The 16,455-nt window shown below is 45.0% G+C and overlaps 1 protein-coding gene across 1 annotated transcript in view; it reads right to left on the bottom strand.

The window, feature by feature from the left end:
- Positions 1-4,613: 4,613 nt before the first annotated feature.
- LOC144693556 (protein phosphatase 1 regulatory subunit 37) overlaps positions 4,614-16,455 on the bottom strand; it is a 120,499-nt gene continuing 108,657 nt past the window's right edge. Inside the window, exon 12 of the mRNA XM_078563398.1 lies at positions 4,614-4,757. Within this exon, the coding sequence (XP_078419524.1) occupies positions 4,614-4,757 (144 nt within the window). The remainder of the gene's footprint in view (positions 4,758-16,455) is intronic.

Raw genomic sequence — 16,455 nt, 5'->3', positions numbered from 1 at the left:
TAGTGTTTAGATAAGAGCCAGAGAGCAGAGAGAGGGTGAGATTTAACAGAGTGACAAAGCCACTGCCTTGAATGTTTGCTGAGTTAACTATTAGAGGAAGCTTGTGTAGCAGCAGCCATGGTAGGGGTAATTTTATGAATTGGCATTCCTGGGGTAGAGCCCCACCTGCAGAGAATTCAGACAGACAGCGGAAATCCTGGTATGTATTCCCAGCTGGTGAAACCCCATGAATTCATAACATTACTTCATAGCCAACATATGATACTAACGTATGAGAACTTGACGCTCTGTATGACATTGTTTTAACTGAACATTAACTCAATTAAAAAGAATTAAAATGAATGGCTCAATGCCCTTGTCAGTATTGCCGAAATCCGTTACACAAACATTAAAAAAACATTCCTACCCTAATATTGCATACTCTTAATTCTATTGTAACTTGAATGTTTGCCATATTCTTACATTGCAAATAATGCTACTAACAATTGCTAGCCTTAAAATATGCAACTGGTGAGATGACAAGGTCATTGTTTTACTAACCATGTGTTAATGTGTACAAACGGTCAAATATAGGCATTGCAATAGGTGGCAATGCCCCTTTAAAACCATCTTGGATCTGCGACCTGTGTGAGAATAGCAATAGAAGCCTGGCATTTGCCTGAACACTAGTCAGTAATTTCTCAAACAAAATTGAGCATTGATGAGAATAATATTTAATGCCTGCTGTTGTCGTGGGTTTGGTGACTAGCCTTTTCGCCTCCAGATACATACTAGAAAAAAAAATAAAGTGCACAGCTGTGAGCTGCTGATTCAAGGACAAACAACAATCCCACAATTCCTTGTGCTGGAGCTGTGCCCACAGGTAGACATCAGGTGTGTGGCAAGCATTGTGACAGTAATTACTGCGGCCTCAAGTGCTGTCGGAAACTCTGTGGCCCCGCCACACCACCATCCCCTCCCCTAAGTCTGTCCAAGGCCATATGTAATGGCCAATGCCCATTAGCTGAAAGCCCCACAGGACAGCACAGCACAATCTGTGCGTGTTGCAAATGCCCAGATAGCAATAATGACAGGGCATGGCTGTCTAAAGCACTCAATTAGATGCTAATGCAGGGAAGTGTTTGTATGCCACATCCCTGTTTAGAGATTCTAATAATCTTTAATCCTCCAACTGCAGCCCATCTTTGAAAATATGCACACATTTTCTGCCACGTAGCATCACGAAAACAGAAATTGTCTTTGCTGGTCTCATGATAAAGTTCTAATATAGAAATTATAAGTGTATAAAGCAGCCATGGAATTCTTCATCTCAAGCAATTCTTAGCCCTCGTAGGGTACAATCTCCATTCACGTATCTAAAACATTTCTAAACAGATTGTTAGAAATCATTTTAATGAGGTTGAACTGAAGGAATTAAAATTGAACATAATAGATACACATTACAAATCAGACTTAGGATAACAAAATGAAACACCACAGCAATCCGGAGAAGAGCTCTGATAAACTGCATAAGTAAAGCAGAAGTCATTTAAGAACGTCAGTTGAACTTCCATATGTGTTACAGCTTTCAGGCATATCCCTGAACATTTTATATCCCATATAACACAAAGATATGTTCAACTTTATAACTGAGGCCACCGTGAAAGGAACCCAGCTGATAACTGGGATAACTGGCAGCCATTATGGCTCTGGCAGGGGGTGTCACCTCTGTGATTCACCATTTTCACTCCTAATCCGCCCTTAGCCCACCATGTGGCCCAGGCCTACGTTGCTGACTGGAAAATTCAGTCAGAGCAGGAACAGGGCCTCAATGGGCCTCTTAATTCAATATAATTAGCATCAATTAGCTGCCCACTGCTTGCTGACGGGCAGCTGATCTGACCCCAAGCTAGCCTCCTTTAAAATAGTTTGGGGTCAGGTTCACAGTGGGCAATCGGCAAGGAGGCCAGAGTTGCCGTATTACTCAACTGCTCATCTCTGAGCAGGGTCCTGAGCTTTTTAAAAATCCAGCCCAATGAGTCAGCAAGAGCCTTATTGAGGGAGGATGAGTCAGCACTACCCTTACTGAGGGAGGGGGGGGGGGGTCAGCACTACCCTTACTGAGGGAGGGGGGGTCAGCACTACACTTACTGAGGGAGGGGATGTCAGCACTACCCTTACTGAGGGGGGAGGAGTCAGCATGACCCTTACTGAGGGAGGAGGAGTCAGCACTACCCTTACTGAGGGAGGAGTCAGCATGACCCTTACTGAGGGAGGAGGAGTCAGCATGACCCTTACTGAGGGAGGAGTCGGCACTACCCTTACTGAGGGAGGAGGAGTCAGCATGACCCTTACTGAGGGAGGAGGAGTCAGCACTGCCCTTACATAGGGAGGAGGAGTCAGCACGACCCTTACTAAGGGAGGGGGAGTCAGCACTACCCTTACTGAGGGAGGAGGAGTCAGCGCTACCCTTACTGAGGGAGGAGGATTCAGCTCTACTCTTACTGAGGGACGGGGGGTCAGCACTACCCCTACTGAGAGAAGGGGAGTCAGCACTACCCTTACTGAGGTGGGGGGAGGTCAGCACTACCGTTACTGGATGAGGAGGAGTCAACACTACCCTTACTGAGGGAGGAGGAGTCAGCACTGCTCTTACTGAGGGAGGAGGAGTCAGCACTACCCTTACTGGGGGAGGAGGAGTCAGCACTACCCTTACTGAGGGAGGAGGAGTCAGCACTACCCTCACTGAGGGAGGAGGAGTTAGCATGACCCTTACTGAGGGAGGAGGAGTCAGCACTATCCTCACTGAGGGAGGAGGAGTCAGCATGACCCTTACTGAGGGAGGTGGAGTCAGCACTACCCTTACTGAGGAAGGAGGAGTCAGCACTACCCTCACTAAGGGAGGAGGAGTCAGCACTACACTTACTGAGGGAGGAGGAGTCAGCATGACCCTTATTGAGGGAGGAGGAGTCAGCACTACCCTTACTGAGGGAGGAGGAGTTAACACTATCCTTACTGAGGGAGGAGGAGTCAGCACTACCCTCACTGAGGGAGGAGGAGTCAGCACGACCCTTACTGAGGGAGGAGAAGACAGCACTACCCTTACTGAGGGAGGAGGAGTCAGTACTACCCTTACTGAGGGAGGAGGAGTCAGCATGACCCTTACTGAGGGAGGAGGAGTCAGGACTACCCTTACGGAGGGAGGCGGAGTCAGCACTACCTTTACTGAGGGAGGAGGAGTCAGCATGACCCTTACTGAGGGAGGAGGAGTCAGCACTACCCTTACTGAGGGAGGAGGAGTCAGCACTATCCTTACTGAGGGAGAAGGAGTCAGCACTACCCTTACTGAGAGAGGAGGAGTCAGCACGACCCTTACGGAGGGAGGAGGAGTCAGCACTATCCTTACTGAGGGAGGAGGAGTTAACACTATCCTTACTGATGTAACATGGTGGAGAGAAAATCAGCAGTGCCCAGATAAGCTGGCATGCAGAATTGCGAGTGAAAAGGAGGTTGAATGCATTCAATGCGCTACTGCATAGTGCCATTAAACTGATGTGTGAAGCACATGACTCATACCCAGATATTAAACACTTTCTTATAAGTGATAACCAGTGCTACTACAACTCAAATCACACAAATTGCTCGTGCCACTGCTGTCCATTTTGACACTTGAATGCAATTTTTAAAAGTACCATATATATTATAAGGAGCGACTCAGCTTTAAGTATGTTTACAGGCGATGTTGATAAATTGCCCAGGTTTTCTCTGCACAGTGTTAGGACTGTTATCTCAGTCCTTCTGCCTGTTAACTGCAACATAAAAGACTACAGTAAAGGTTACATTCAGCAATCCAGCACTCACGGTTCAGAGCAACACTTTGAAGGGAGCAAGGGTTGGAGACAGAGCTACAACACAACAGTTCCGACTTCCTGACCTGCATTCCCTTCTTGTGCAGCTCTTCACTGTGAACTTAATTCCCCTCTTATGTGTTGTATCCTCTTTTTTGATTTCACACATTGAAGTTTATAGTACGTTGAATGTGCGGTAATTGACAGTAAATTCTTTCCTGTTGTCATGCCAAAATGATGACATCGCCATTCCTTCAGTTAGAGTGCAGCTGGCGGTATTGACAATGACGGCTACTTTACAATGTACCTTTTGTAAAAAAAAAAAATCGAAACTTGCAGCTGAGGTGAAGGTTTGTAAAGAACATCAGCTTCACTCTCAAAGCTTCTGATATTACTTAAACTTTCCGTTCAATCTCTGACCGAGAATTACTCCTAATCATTGACGTGTTCTCCATGTAAGATAATCCTTCCCAAGAAAGAATTACAGCACTGAGAGAGGCCATTCAGTCCATCATGATTGTGCCAGCTCTCTGTGAAAGCTGTCCGATTAGCCCCTGTGCCCTTTCCCCCTAGCCCTCGTACAATCCAGATCATTACAACATGCTGGCAAAGAATATCTTTCCCCTCGCCTTCATGTGTCTGCAGCAGCCTGAACCCAGTACCTGTTCAGATAAGTTTGAACCACGATCAGCACATCTGCCACAAGTCCTAAAATTGACCAACAAAGAACTATTGAAGTTAAAAAAAAACTTATTGAGAAAGAATAGCAAACAGTTGGCAATGAGTCTAATGCAATAATTCAGTGCTGAGCTCTGTGTAGTTTATAGCACCATCAGCGCCGCTCGGCTGAATTACTGCGTTGTAATTCACAGCTAGCCGCCTCTTGTCCTCTTGTTTGTTTTGCAGTTTTGCTGGGAAGTTATTGCCAGCCTTGTACATATTATAAAACAAAGCTGTCGAGAACACATATTAACTGAGCATTTGGATTACTGATGGCATTTACTAGAATCCAGCAGTTGTTATTTAATTTGACTACACAAAGGATGCCAATACAAGACCATAGATAAGAAAAAAGAATGGTTTTATTATTTGACAGAGAACAAAAAAGGGACCAAAAGTTAATCGGCTTCACTACAAGTGGGAGGACCTCTCGCCATTCGCTGTATAACTTGTTACAAGTGCGTTAACAAAAAAGAACCTCTTTTCTGATGCACTTTGGGGTTGAAGCCTTGTGGTCCTGTTCCTTGCCTTACTATTATTTCAAATGTTATGGAAACATCAGTTGGCTTATTCGTCCAGCTGGGAGGTTAATCTCTGGGCGGAGTAAAGGGAAATGTGACAGCTGGGCATTGAATAACATATAAATATTTGATAAGGTAGCACCACCATAAGAATATTTCAGTCTAAATGCCTCATGTATAAGTTTTCTGACAAAGCAAACAAAAGAAAGCATCAGCTGAATTATCATGTCCCCTGAGCCAACCACATTTATGATACTGAGGTTAACATCAGACACCTGACGGCTTGGTCCATTCAGTATAAATTACATGTATCTGTCCCAAATGTTCTATATTCTGAAGTGCCTGTTATCTGAGAAATGCCTAGTTGCCGGGATTCCCGGGAAGGCTACAGTCTTTCTTGTTGATCCTTTGGTAACTTTGTTGAAACTAGCTCAAGCTGACAGCAGTTTACATTTATATAGCACCTTTATAGGTGCCAGCCATGGCTCAGCTGGTCGCACTCTTGTCACTGAGCCAGGAAACTGTGAGTTCATAATCCCATTCCAGGAACCAAGCATAAAAGTTAAGGCTGACACTCCAGTGCAATACTGACGGAGTGCTGCACTGTCAGAGGTGCAGTCTTTCAGATCAGATGTTAAACCGAGCCCAGTCTGCCCGCTCAGGTGATTGTGAAAGATCAAATGAGGCTTTCGTTGAAGAGCAGGGGTGTTATCTCCAGTGTCCCAGCAAATACTTATCCCTCAATCAACATCATAAATAACAGATTATCTGGTGATTATCACATTGTAGTTTGTGGGTGCTTGGTATGCGCAAGTTGGCTACATTGCAACAGTGACCAAAAGTACTTGATTGGTTACTGCTTTGGGACGTCCAGTGGTTGTGAAAGGTGCTATACAAATGCAAGTCTTTTTTCTCTCTCTCTCTCATTAATCTAATTAATCTAACAAAACGACCTAAGGACGATTATCAGACTAAATTTTATACTGAGTCATAGAAAGAGATATTAGGATAAGTGATCAAATGCTTGTTCAAAGAGGTTTTAAGGAGTACTTTAAAGGAAGGGAGGAAGGTGGAAAAATTTAGGGAGGGAATTCCAGAGCCTGAGGCTGAGGCAATTGAAAGCATTGCCACTAATGTTGGAGCAAAGGAAATTGTAAAAATTGCCAGAATTAGAGGAGTGCAGAGCTCACAGTGGGTTGTAAGTTGGAGAACATCACATTTTATCATCAGGAGAGGAACACTGTGTCACAATGCCCAAGATATAATTGTGCTGGCATATTGTAGCTGACCTCCTCTTTTAATCCCTAATTGTAATTGCTGCAAAAGTCGGTCAGATCTTGAGACCAATTAGAAGCTACGCATTGTTGGTTGTTGTAATAGAGGAAATGTGACAGCCAACTTGCAAATAGCAATAAGATTAATGACAAGGTCATCTGTTTTTTTAAGGTTTTGGTTGAGGAGTTAATCTTGGCCTGGGTGTCAAGAAAAACGTCCCAGCTTTTCTCCGAACAGTGCCACAAAATTGTTTTTTTTTGGCTCCTTCCTCTTACCGAAGGTTGGATGCAATGTTACACCAGTCACTTCTACTGCATGCTGCTCTCACTGCCTCCTGATAGCTCATGTTTGCTCATTCCTTGATGTTGCTTCTCCAATAAACTCTCGGAGCTAGATTTTATGGAGCACCGTGTTCCCCGCACCTCCGAAGATAAAGTTAGTTGGGCGCCTGCCAATGAAAAGTTCCGCTGCCCGCAGCCATTTTACACTAGGCGGAGTGTTAATAGACTCTCGCCATAGAGAGCAGCTCTGGAGTCCCTGCAGCACCAGGTTTGAGTGGTGGCCACTGATGGGACTACAGACTGTCCTGAAGAAGAGGAGGTTATGGAGGCCGGACCGAAGGTAAATTGGGGGTATTGGCGGGGCTTGGCTGGGAGGCCCTAGCGAGGGAGGTGAGAGTTTTGGGGACCAGGTTTGGGAGGATGGGTGCCTATGATCTTGTTGGGAAGATACTGCTGATGGCACAGCTGATCCCCAAAGGATGATCGGCCCTCCCCTTTGCCCTGCACCAGCCCACCCAGTAAAAGCTGCCGTGAAACCCGTTTGCTGTGGCCTCCCCAATGCCATGGGTAAAATAGCAGCAGGGTGAGGCCATTAATTGGACACTTAAGGGCCTCAGTAGGCCGCTAGATGATGGGCCACCCTTGCTTTCGCCGGCTCCCTGAAATAGGAGACAGGACAGGGGGCGGGTCAGAAGGAGGCTGGCAGGATACCCGCTGGATTTTAAGAACCCCGCCCACCTTCATACATGCCAGCGAGGAGGGTAAAATATAGCTTTGTACTTCTTCAGCTCCTTGATGTGGCCTTCAATGCAGAGTTATATTGTTGTGTCTTGTCAAATGGCCAAAATAATTAAATTTTCAGCTGATGATGTCTATCATGCCTCTTCTGGATTTCATTCTCCCTAGGGCATTCTCATTGCTTACTCTCTCTCTCTCTCTCTCTCTCCACTATACTTTAAGCATTCTTCTGTATGCCCATATTTCAAAGACTTTAAGTTTCTTTGATCATTCGGTTGCCTATAGTCCAGGTTTCACAGCCAGAGTATTGAGAAGACATAGCGTTTGAGCAAACATTTTCTTATACACAGGCTGATCCTCTGTTGTTAGAATCAACTTCATTTTGTTGAAAATACCTCTGGCTTTTTCAAATCCTCTGATATTTTCAGTGCCACATTTAGCATCTTCAATAATGATCGAGAATCAAGGTACACAAATTTGCTCACTTGTTCTGCATTGGTTCTGTCAACTGAGCTTGTCAACTTTTGTGGGCTTCTTACTATTAACTATTATTTGGGGTTTTTTATTCATTCACGGGATGTGGGCTTTGCTGGCTGGGCCAGCATTTATTGCCCATCCCTAGTTGCCCTTGAGAAGGTGGTGGTGAGCTGCTTTCTTGAGCCTCTGCAGTCCATGTGGTGTAGTGCTGTTAGGAAGGGAATTCCAGGATGTTGACCCAGCGACAATGAAGGAACAGCGATATAATTCCAAGTCCAAGTATAATTCCAGGTGACTGACTTGGAGGGGAACTGCCAGGTGGTGTGTACTGTGCAATGTACATCGGTGGCAGAGGGACTGAATGTTTGTGGATGTGGTGCCAATCAAGCAGGTCGCTTTGTCCTGGACGGTGTCAAGCTTCTTGAGTGTTGTGGGAGTTGCACTCATCCAGGCAAGTTGGGAGTATTCCAACACACTCCTGACTTATGCCTTGTAGATGATGGACAGGCTTTGGGGTGTCAGGAGGTAAGTTACTTGTCGCACAATTCCTAGCCTCTGACCTGCTCTTGTAACCACAGTATTTATATGGCTAGTCCAGTTCAGTTTCTGGTCAACGGTAATGCCCAGGATGTTGATAGTGAGGGATTCAATAATGGTAATGCCATTGAACATCAAGGGGCAATGAACGTCAGGAATCTCTCCTGTTGGAGATGGTCATTGTTTGACACTTTTGTGGCGCGAATGTTACTTGCCACTTGTCAGCTAGTATGAGAATGATTGTCTTCTTAACATTCGTTTTCATACTAAATTCTTTACTAACATTGTTAACTTCCTCTACAATCCATTATTATTGTCTTTTTTACATTGGCATAAAAGACAAGATCAAGCCTCAATGTGCTATCTCATCAGAAAGATGGCATCTCTGACAGTGCAGCATTTCCTCAGTAATGCACTAGAGTTTCAGCCTGGATTTTGTGCTGTCAATTGGGGCTTGAATACACAACCTCCTGACTCAGCGGCAAGAGTACAAACAATGACTACAACTGCCACTGAGTAAATTCCTCACATTATTCGATTCAACTGCCCCCAGTGATCTTACTGGTACTCACCAATTACAACAGTCAGGCTATACCATGTCAATCTGGCACCTGATCACCAATAACCAAAAGAGTGATGTCTAGGTAATACAGGAAAGTGGATTGAGGGCATATTGTAGAACAGGCAGGGAGTAAGAAATGTAAAATACAATAGCAAGGTTTGCCATAGGCCCAGAAATTGAGGTTTAAATGGGCCTGCACATTAACAACTGCTTGTACAATGCTAGGACCTGATGGCAAACCTGCTTCTGCCTCTTTTGGTGCAGTTTAGGTGGTCAAATAATCTTATTTATCTATATCTTTAATTATCCATATATACAGATGTATATATCTATCTATATTTACATACACAAACATGCACACACACATATACACACAGACATTAAAGGACACTACCTTCATGAAAAGGCATTAGGGAAACCTTTTATACTTTTGTTTACTCAACCCAACATTCAAATCATGTTGCTTGCATTACACTGAACTAAATAAACATAAATGACTAAAACCAGTGTTTCATAATTGTTTTGCAATAAATCCAGGGTAACATCAAGGCTTGTGATAATAAAAATGTATGTATTCACTTAAACTGCAGTTTCCCTCTTTACAGTGATCTATAAATTCAACAATGAAGTCAATTAAAAAGTAAGCATTGGTATCAATGTACTTTGGCTACTGTAGAGCCAAACCTTTTTAAGTACCACACTTGCATATGAATAAAATTGGCACGAATAAAACAATGGGAGTTTTAACTGCAGTAACACTAAATGCCATTTGGTGGCAATGTGGAGACCAGTGGCTGGCAAAGCTTCAACATTGCCACTAACAGGCACATGGTGATACTGCAATCCTTTTAAAGCAATATCTATGTATAAATGTTGTACTGTTCTTATTTCTGTCAGCAGCATCCTCTGCATAGTGACTGTGTCAATTTTATTCTTCCTCATTACTTTCTGCTTTCTCATTGATTATATTTTCGTGTCTCTCTCCTTTCCAATTGGTTATCATCTGTTTCTCAGAGAGACGTTAAACCAAGGTCCTGTCTATTCTCTCAGGTGAGCATGGGTAGGTAGGTAATTAGCCATTGTTCACAAAATAAAGGGTCAAAGAAGAGCAGGGAAGCTATTATTGGTATTCTGGCTAATATTTATCTCCCAGCCAACATCACTAGAAACGGATTATCAGCTCATTATTACCTTGCTGTTTGTAGGAGCTTGCTGTGTGCAGATTGGCTGACACGTTTTCTACATTATAACAGTAGCGTTTCATTAGCTGTAAAGATTCTGAGGCCCTGAGGTCATACAGTATGCTATATAAATGCAAGTCTTTCTTTAATTTTATCATTTACCATTTAATCACTGAACCTTTCTCGCAAATTTCAACTTTCACCCTTTCAAATCATGCCCAAAAAATGAACAGGACTGTTTCCTGTGATAGAACTGCCATGACAGTTTTTCATTCACTCAATTTTACCCCTATAATAAACATTTTGCATAATAAATGCACTAAAAGTTCATTAAAACATCCCATATGCTTGGCCCCAGCAGCTTCTTCCACCAATCTTGTGGTGTACCCTGTCAGGTTTCACAAGACCCTGGGGCCTGGGTAAACTATCCCTTTTCGTACTCCAGTGGCCAGCTAACTCTCCACATTCAGGAGCCCAATAATAGAGACCCAAATGTAAACATATGCTCGGAGTTAGGTCACAGATTAGCCATGAACTCAGTGAATGCCAGAACAGACCGGAGGGGCTAAATACCTTACTCCCGTTCTTATACAAAATATGCACGCACAGGGACCTGTATCCATTGTGGAAAACCGCAGCTCACAGGAACCGTTGTGTGACCCATGCTGCAAGACTTTTGCAAATGAATGAGCTGCGTTTTTCACGTAACTAATGGCAGTCCTGATATGCACCGACATGGCAGGCTACTTCTGACAAAGACCCAATTTAATTGATTCATTTCAGCAATGCCATGCTCTAAATGGATGGAGAGAGAGAGAGAGAGGAGAAAGAGAGAGAGAGAGACTGCTTGAGACTGAACAAAAGCATAAGCATGAAGTGTGGGGCCATGCAAAACCCCTCATTCAAAGAGCCAGCAGAGGCACAATGAGTCAAATGGCCTCCTTCTGTGCTATACGTTTCTATGATTCTCTGTTAAATCCAGCTGCCATGATAGTCCCTCCACCATAACTATGTTACGTAATTAACAAAAAAAAACACAAGAAAAATCCCAAGTTCATCCTTACCTAAATACGTTTCTACTTATAACTTTCCTCTGCATGTCACAAGAATCATGGTATATCCTGCCATGTTTCAAGAGAAGCAAAAATAGCAGAACAGAAACAGAAAGACATCCTATTCATCGTGAGGGAAAGAAAAAAAAGACTCTGTTGAGCCAAAATGTGAAGAAAGGGTTGAGGGGTGCAAACTGGTTGCTGGCAAGTCCCCTGTTGATTGATAGGTAAGAAGTGGGGTAGGATATATATTAAAAATGGTAGATCTGTAGTCACTTCCTGTCATGTAAACATCACACTTGCTGGCTATTTATAAGATATTATTCGAGGCAAAACTCTTGACAGGCATTTCAAAAACCCAGGTAAACTCTACAGAAACAGAAAGAATGGAAGCACTGGTTTCAAATCCTTAATTAACCTTTCCATGAACAGCCAATGTTCTGATTGGAATCCCGAAGAGCATTTAATCTTTGAGTGAACTCATATAATGTTTACCTACCATCAATTGGACTCAACGTTCCACAGTAGCCCCCAGGCAGAAAAATGGTGCACTGTGCATTGAATGACATAATGTTCACCTCCTTCTGAAACATTTTATCATCTGGTGTACAATGTGCCTTAGGAAATTTACATTGTGTGTGTGTGTCTGTGTTTGTGTGTCTGAGTCTGTGTGTGTGTGTGTGTGTGAGAGAGAGAGAGAGAGAGAGAGGAAGTGTAAAAGAAATAGAGGGAAATAAATAGTGGCCCTACACCTTTCCTATTGCTTGTGTCCTCAAGTTCTTGTGTGACAGGCCTTAATCCTTAGCGTTCACTTGTGCTCTGACCTACCTCCAGGTCTTGTGCGCAGTGATTGACATTCTGTAGGAAAATAAGATTCAACAAAGAGCAGTGTGAGGGATGACCAGTTAATCTGAATGTTGTCCAGGAGACACCAACAGAACTAGTGACCATTATTTAAAATACTGTCATGGAAGGTTTATGTCTAACTGCGATGCTGAAATGGCCAGCTGGTACTGTGACTTAACATCCATTAAAACAAAAACAAAAATACCTGGAAAAACTCAGCAGGTCTGACAGCATCTGCGGAGAGGAATACAGTTAACGTTTCGAGTCCGTATTTTATGAAACTTGAAACGTTAACTGTATTCCTCTCCGCAGATGCTGTCAGACCTGCTGAGTTTTTCCAGGTATTTTTGTTTTTGTTCAGATTTCCAGCATCCGCAGTATTTTGCTTTTATCCATTAAAACAATGCAGCCTTCCCTTAGTACTGACTTTCTGACTCCGTGTACACTCCATCGAAAAGACTGCCTATTCCTACTTCCATACAGTCACCCACCCCTACCCTTGCCTCAGCCCATTTGCCATTGAAACCGTCAACCACGCATCTGACACTTCCAGACTCAACTATTCCAATGTTTCCCTGTATTCTCGTTATTCTCCACCTTACATAAACTTCAGTTCATTCAAAACTCTGCTGCCTATATCCTACTGCACACCAAAATCCAAGCAATCATCAACTCTCGCTGACATCAGCCAGAGTTTAAAAAAGGACTACACTTCTAATATTTACAATTCTTTGTTATAAATTGAATGTCAATTTTGAATATAGGCTGGAACGGAGAAAAAAGGGAGTTTAATGGACAAATCTGACCAGTTTCATCTCAGTTGCAACCTTGGGCTGAATCTTCTGGCGGGCGTGCGGGTGGCGGAGTCCACACGCCAGCGCTTAAAATGTCGCGCGAGCGTCCCGACGTCAGCGCGGACATCGCGATATTTCGGTTGGCGGGCGCGCTATGCAGTGGGACGCACGCCCGCCATTAATTAAAGGCCTCGTTAAGGCCCTTAACTTGCCAATCGTCGACGATTTTGAGGGGCCCGTGCGAACTTCGGCTCGGCGCACGGGCCCAACGGGCAGGCGGGGAGGAGGTTTTTTAACAAACCTTATCCAGTGGCGGGATGAGGTTTGATAGCAGTTTGAAAAAAGTTTAATAAAGCTTTTGTTATTAACATGTCCCATCTCGTGTGACATTTTCACATGAGGGGGAACATGTTAATGAATTTTTTATTGTTCTATTTATTATATTTGCCAGCCTTTCAGCGATCTCCCTGAGGCAGCACTTTGCACAGCCCTCTGACAGTTGGGGGATCCCTCCCTCCCCCACACAGGAAGTGCATAGCGCTTCCCGTCAGCCCGGCAGGACCCGTTTCGGCGGCGGCGATCGGCTGCCCGCCCACTGCCGAGCCGGTGGGGCCCGCCCGCCCATCATGGGCAAAACTCTGCCCATTGTGTTTTCTGGGACAGTTTGAAGCAATGACTACTACAACAGAGTGGCAAAACATTTCTATTCAACTATTCAGCTGAAAAAGACTTGAGAAACTGCTGCATCATGAATCTGTTACCATGGGCAAAAATCTTCCATTTTAGTCCCTTTTTGGAACATTGTACATATGCTGTAACTTCAACAAGGATATTGAACCAGTGTGTTCAGCACCAAGCCTCTCTTTCAGGCCACGCATTGCCCTCAATTCTTCAATTCTGTGCCCGCTATAGATTGAAATCATGGGCCACACATGCACAGCCAATGAGAAAGTCTCCCCCCTAACACCAGGAGCTAGGAAAATTACCTGTCACTTGCTTAACTGGTCTGTTATTTTGATGCTTAAACTCAGTTCAGATCGTGTTGTGAGAGATGGGGCCAAACCTTGTGTCTCTCGCTGGTGACGAGCTTGGAGGTGGGAAGGGCATACAATTAGGCCGGAAGGTGGAGTATTGGAACCCTGCCACCTTCCCCCCTCCGCCAGAATTAAGTTCTGGGCAGGAAGGCCCATGGTCAACCTTCCTGCCCTGTTGCCAATTGAGGCCTTCAAGTGGCCAATTAATGACCATCTTGTGTTTTGCCGGGCCTTCCCAAAAAGAGGCAGCATGGATCTCTTGCCGGCTCCCCAGCCGGCAGGTGGGACCCTTGCCTTAGCAAGATTCCGCCCATGGTCTCCGTTCAGTGGATGTTCATCACAAAGAAGCATGTCTTTTTAAAAATGAATTCCACCCCCTCCATTTTTCTCCCTGCCTCTCCTTACTCTGGCTGAGGCATGGTTCCATCAATGTTGGCTAACCTAAAACACCCCTCCCAAGCAGCCACAACTGAGCCAAGGTAGTCCATTTTGACTTGAGGTCATCACAGATAAAGTCTTTCCTGTCAATGCCTGATCTCCCCACTTTTCAAGCTGCAGTCTCTCGAATGCAATCATGAACTGGGTCTAGGCTGATTTATGCCTTCCCTGCGCATCCTTTGCACTGGCCAAGATCAGCTAACTAAAACACACAGGCCTACAAACTTCTTGGCCTATATGGCTGCCCTGGGAATTTCACTTACCAATTGGGCCACAAGGAAAAATGAAATATATCTTATTAAGGGCTGAAAGACAACTATTTGAAAGGCGGAGCAGATTTGAAAAGCTGGATGGTCTATTCCTGTTCATTTGTTCCGACAGGCTTTACAAGGGATCAGTGAAGAAAGTTATTCACAATCAGAAGTTCCTAACAATATCAGGACCAAAATTCATGTCCTATCATTTTGGCAAAAAAAGATATGACTAAAAAACTAACACTTCTTACAAATATCTCTATATTTTTTGCTAAAATTAGCTCTTGATAGGTATTCCTGATCGTAGCTTAAGGTCCGGAATTTTCCGGCCCCATTGGCGTCGGGTGTCATGGTGGGTGGGGGGAGGGGGTCAATATGGCGAGAAGGCCAAAAATTGTCGCAGTCGTGAAACCAGCTTGCCATCGTCCACTCCACCTGTCAATTGCAGGCTACGTTTCCCGCCGCCAAACATCGGGAGCCTAATTTCAATACCTTAGCATCCCATTATAAGCCCTGCTCGCCGGAATCATCACCCCACATTGGATCATCCGGGCAGTGTTTCACAACTATACTTAAGCAACGTGCACCTGGCGAGCTGCACTTCACTCGGGACTTCGAGGTTTGTTTGCCGACCTTGCTTCGGGCAGCGCTCGTGGTCATCAGCGCCAGGCTTCACAGGCAGCACTGCATCACTTTTACGGGAGGGGCTCACAGGCAGGTCTTTACCTAGACAGGCTGTAAGGCGGGGGTGGGTTTTCAATAGCTGCAGGGCTAGGGCTTGCTTGGGGAAGGGGGAAAAGTGGCCTCAGGCAGGGAAAGAGGTTGCAGGGTGAGGGCTGTACTGGGGAAGGGGGGTATCCCAGGGTGTGTGTGGGGGTACATGTTGATCTATGCAAGTGGCCCAACGATGGTGAGGGCTGAGGAGGCAGTCTCCAGAGGAGATGAGGCCAGTGGAAATGAGGGGGTGTGTGTGAGAGAGTGAGTGGTGATGTCTCTTGAGCTGGCAGTGAGTGAGATGCCAGTGAATGTGTGATGGGCTTGTGAGTGTGTGAGTTTAGAAGGATGAGATGGTTGCCTTACCCTGGTGGCACAGATGACATCATTCATCTATTTTCTGCACTAGATGGCAGACCTTTTGTATGCAGCATTGGCACTGACCACTTCTGCCACCGCCTCCCTAGCCAGAGCAGAGAGACTGTTGGGCCTCCTACAGCCAGAACGGGGCATAGAGGACATCATGCCAGGCCCCCGTGGCATCCAGAAGGCGTCCCAGGGATGCGTCACTGAATCGGGGGGGCTGCACACTTCTTGGCTTTTGGAGCCATGTCTTCACCGGAGCAGTCCTGGGGTACAAGTATTGAGAAGTGTGCGTGTGCCTGCAGTTTAAATATGGCGTCCTGCGTGAGGAAGCGGTGAGGTAATGGCATGGCGGCAAAATTGGAGGCCGTCCACCTGGCAAGATGGCATGTTTCCTGCGGCTGTAGAATGAATGGGGCAGGAATGGGACAATACGGCGCAAAAACCTGCCACTGCGGCCGGCGGGTAAAACGACTCTTCTCCCATCTGCAAAAGGAATGGGTTAACTGAGACCTTCGCTCTCAGAGTGGCTGGGGACTGTTTAGCGTGATGTAAGGAATAAAATTTGATTTTTTTAAAAAAAACTTGCCATGATCACAGTGTCGGAGTTTCAACATCTGGTTTAATGACAAACAATTCAGTGAGATCAGACAAGACACTTCAAAGAGACGAAAAGTACAAGAATGGAGTCATATGCAGTACAGCCCCTCTGCGTCTGGGAACAAAGACAACTACAAACTGCACATGGTCACTACTAACTCCAAGAGACCAGCACAAGGCACAGGATTCTACAAGAATGCACCAGAGATTGGTCCCAGGCGGGTATCGCACTAATTATTAC

Source organism: Cetorhinus maximus, chromosome 18, assembly GCF_964194155.1.
Source record: "Cetorhinus maximus chromosome 18, sCetMax3.hap1.1, whole genome shotgun sequence".
In the NCBI taxonomy this organism is placed as follows: Eukaryota; Metazoa; Chordata; class Chondrichthyes; order Lamniformes; family Cetorhinidae; genus Cetorhinus; species Cetorhinus maximus.
Note: the sequence above shows the minus strand (reverse complement) of the source record. Positions and strands in the feature narration are given on the sequence as shown.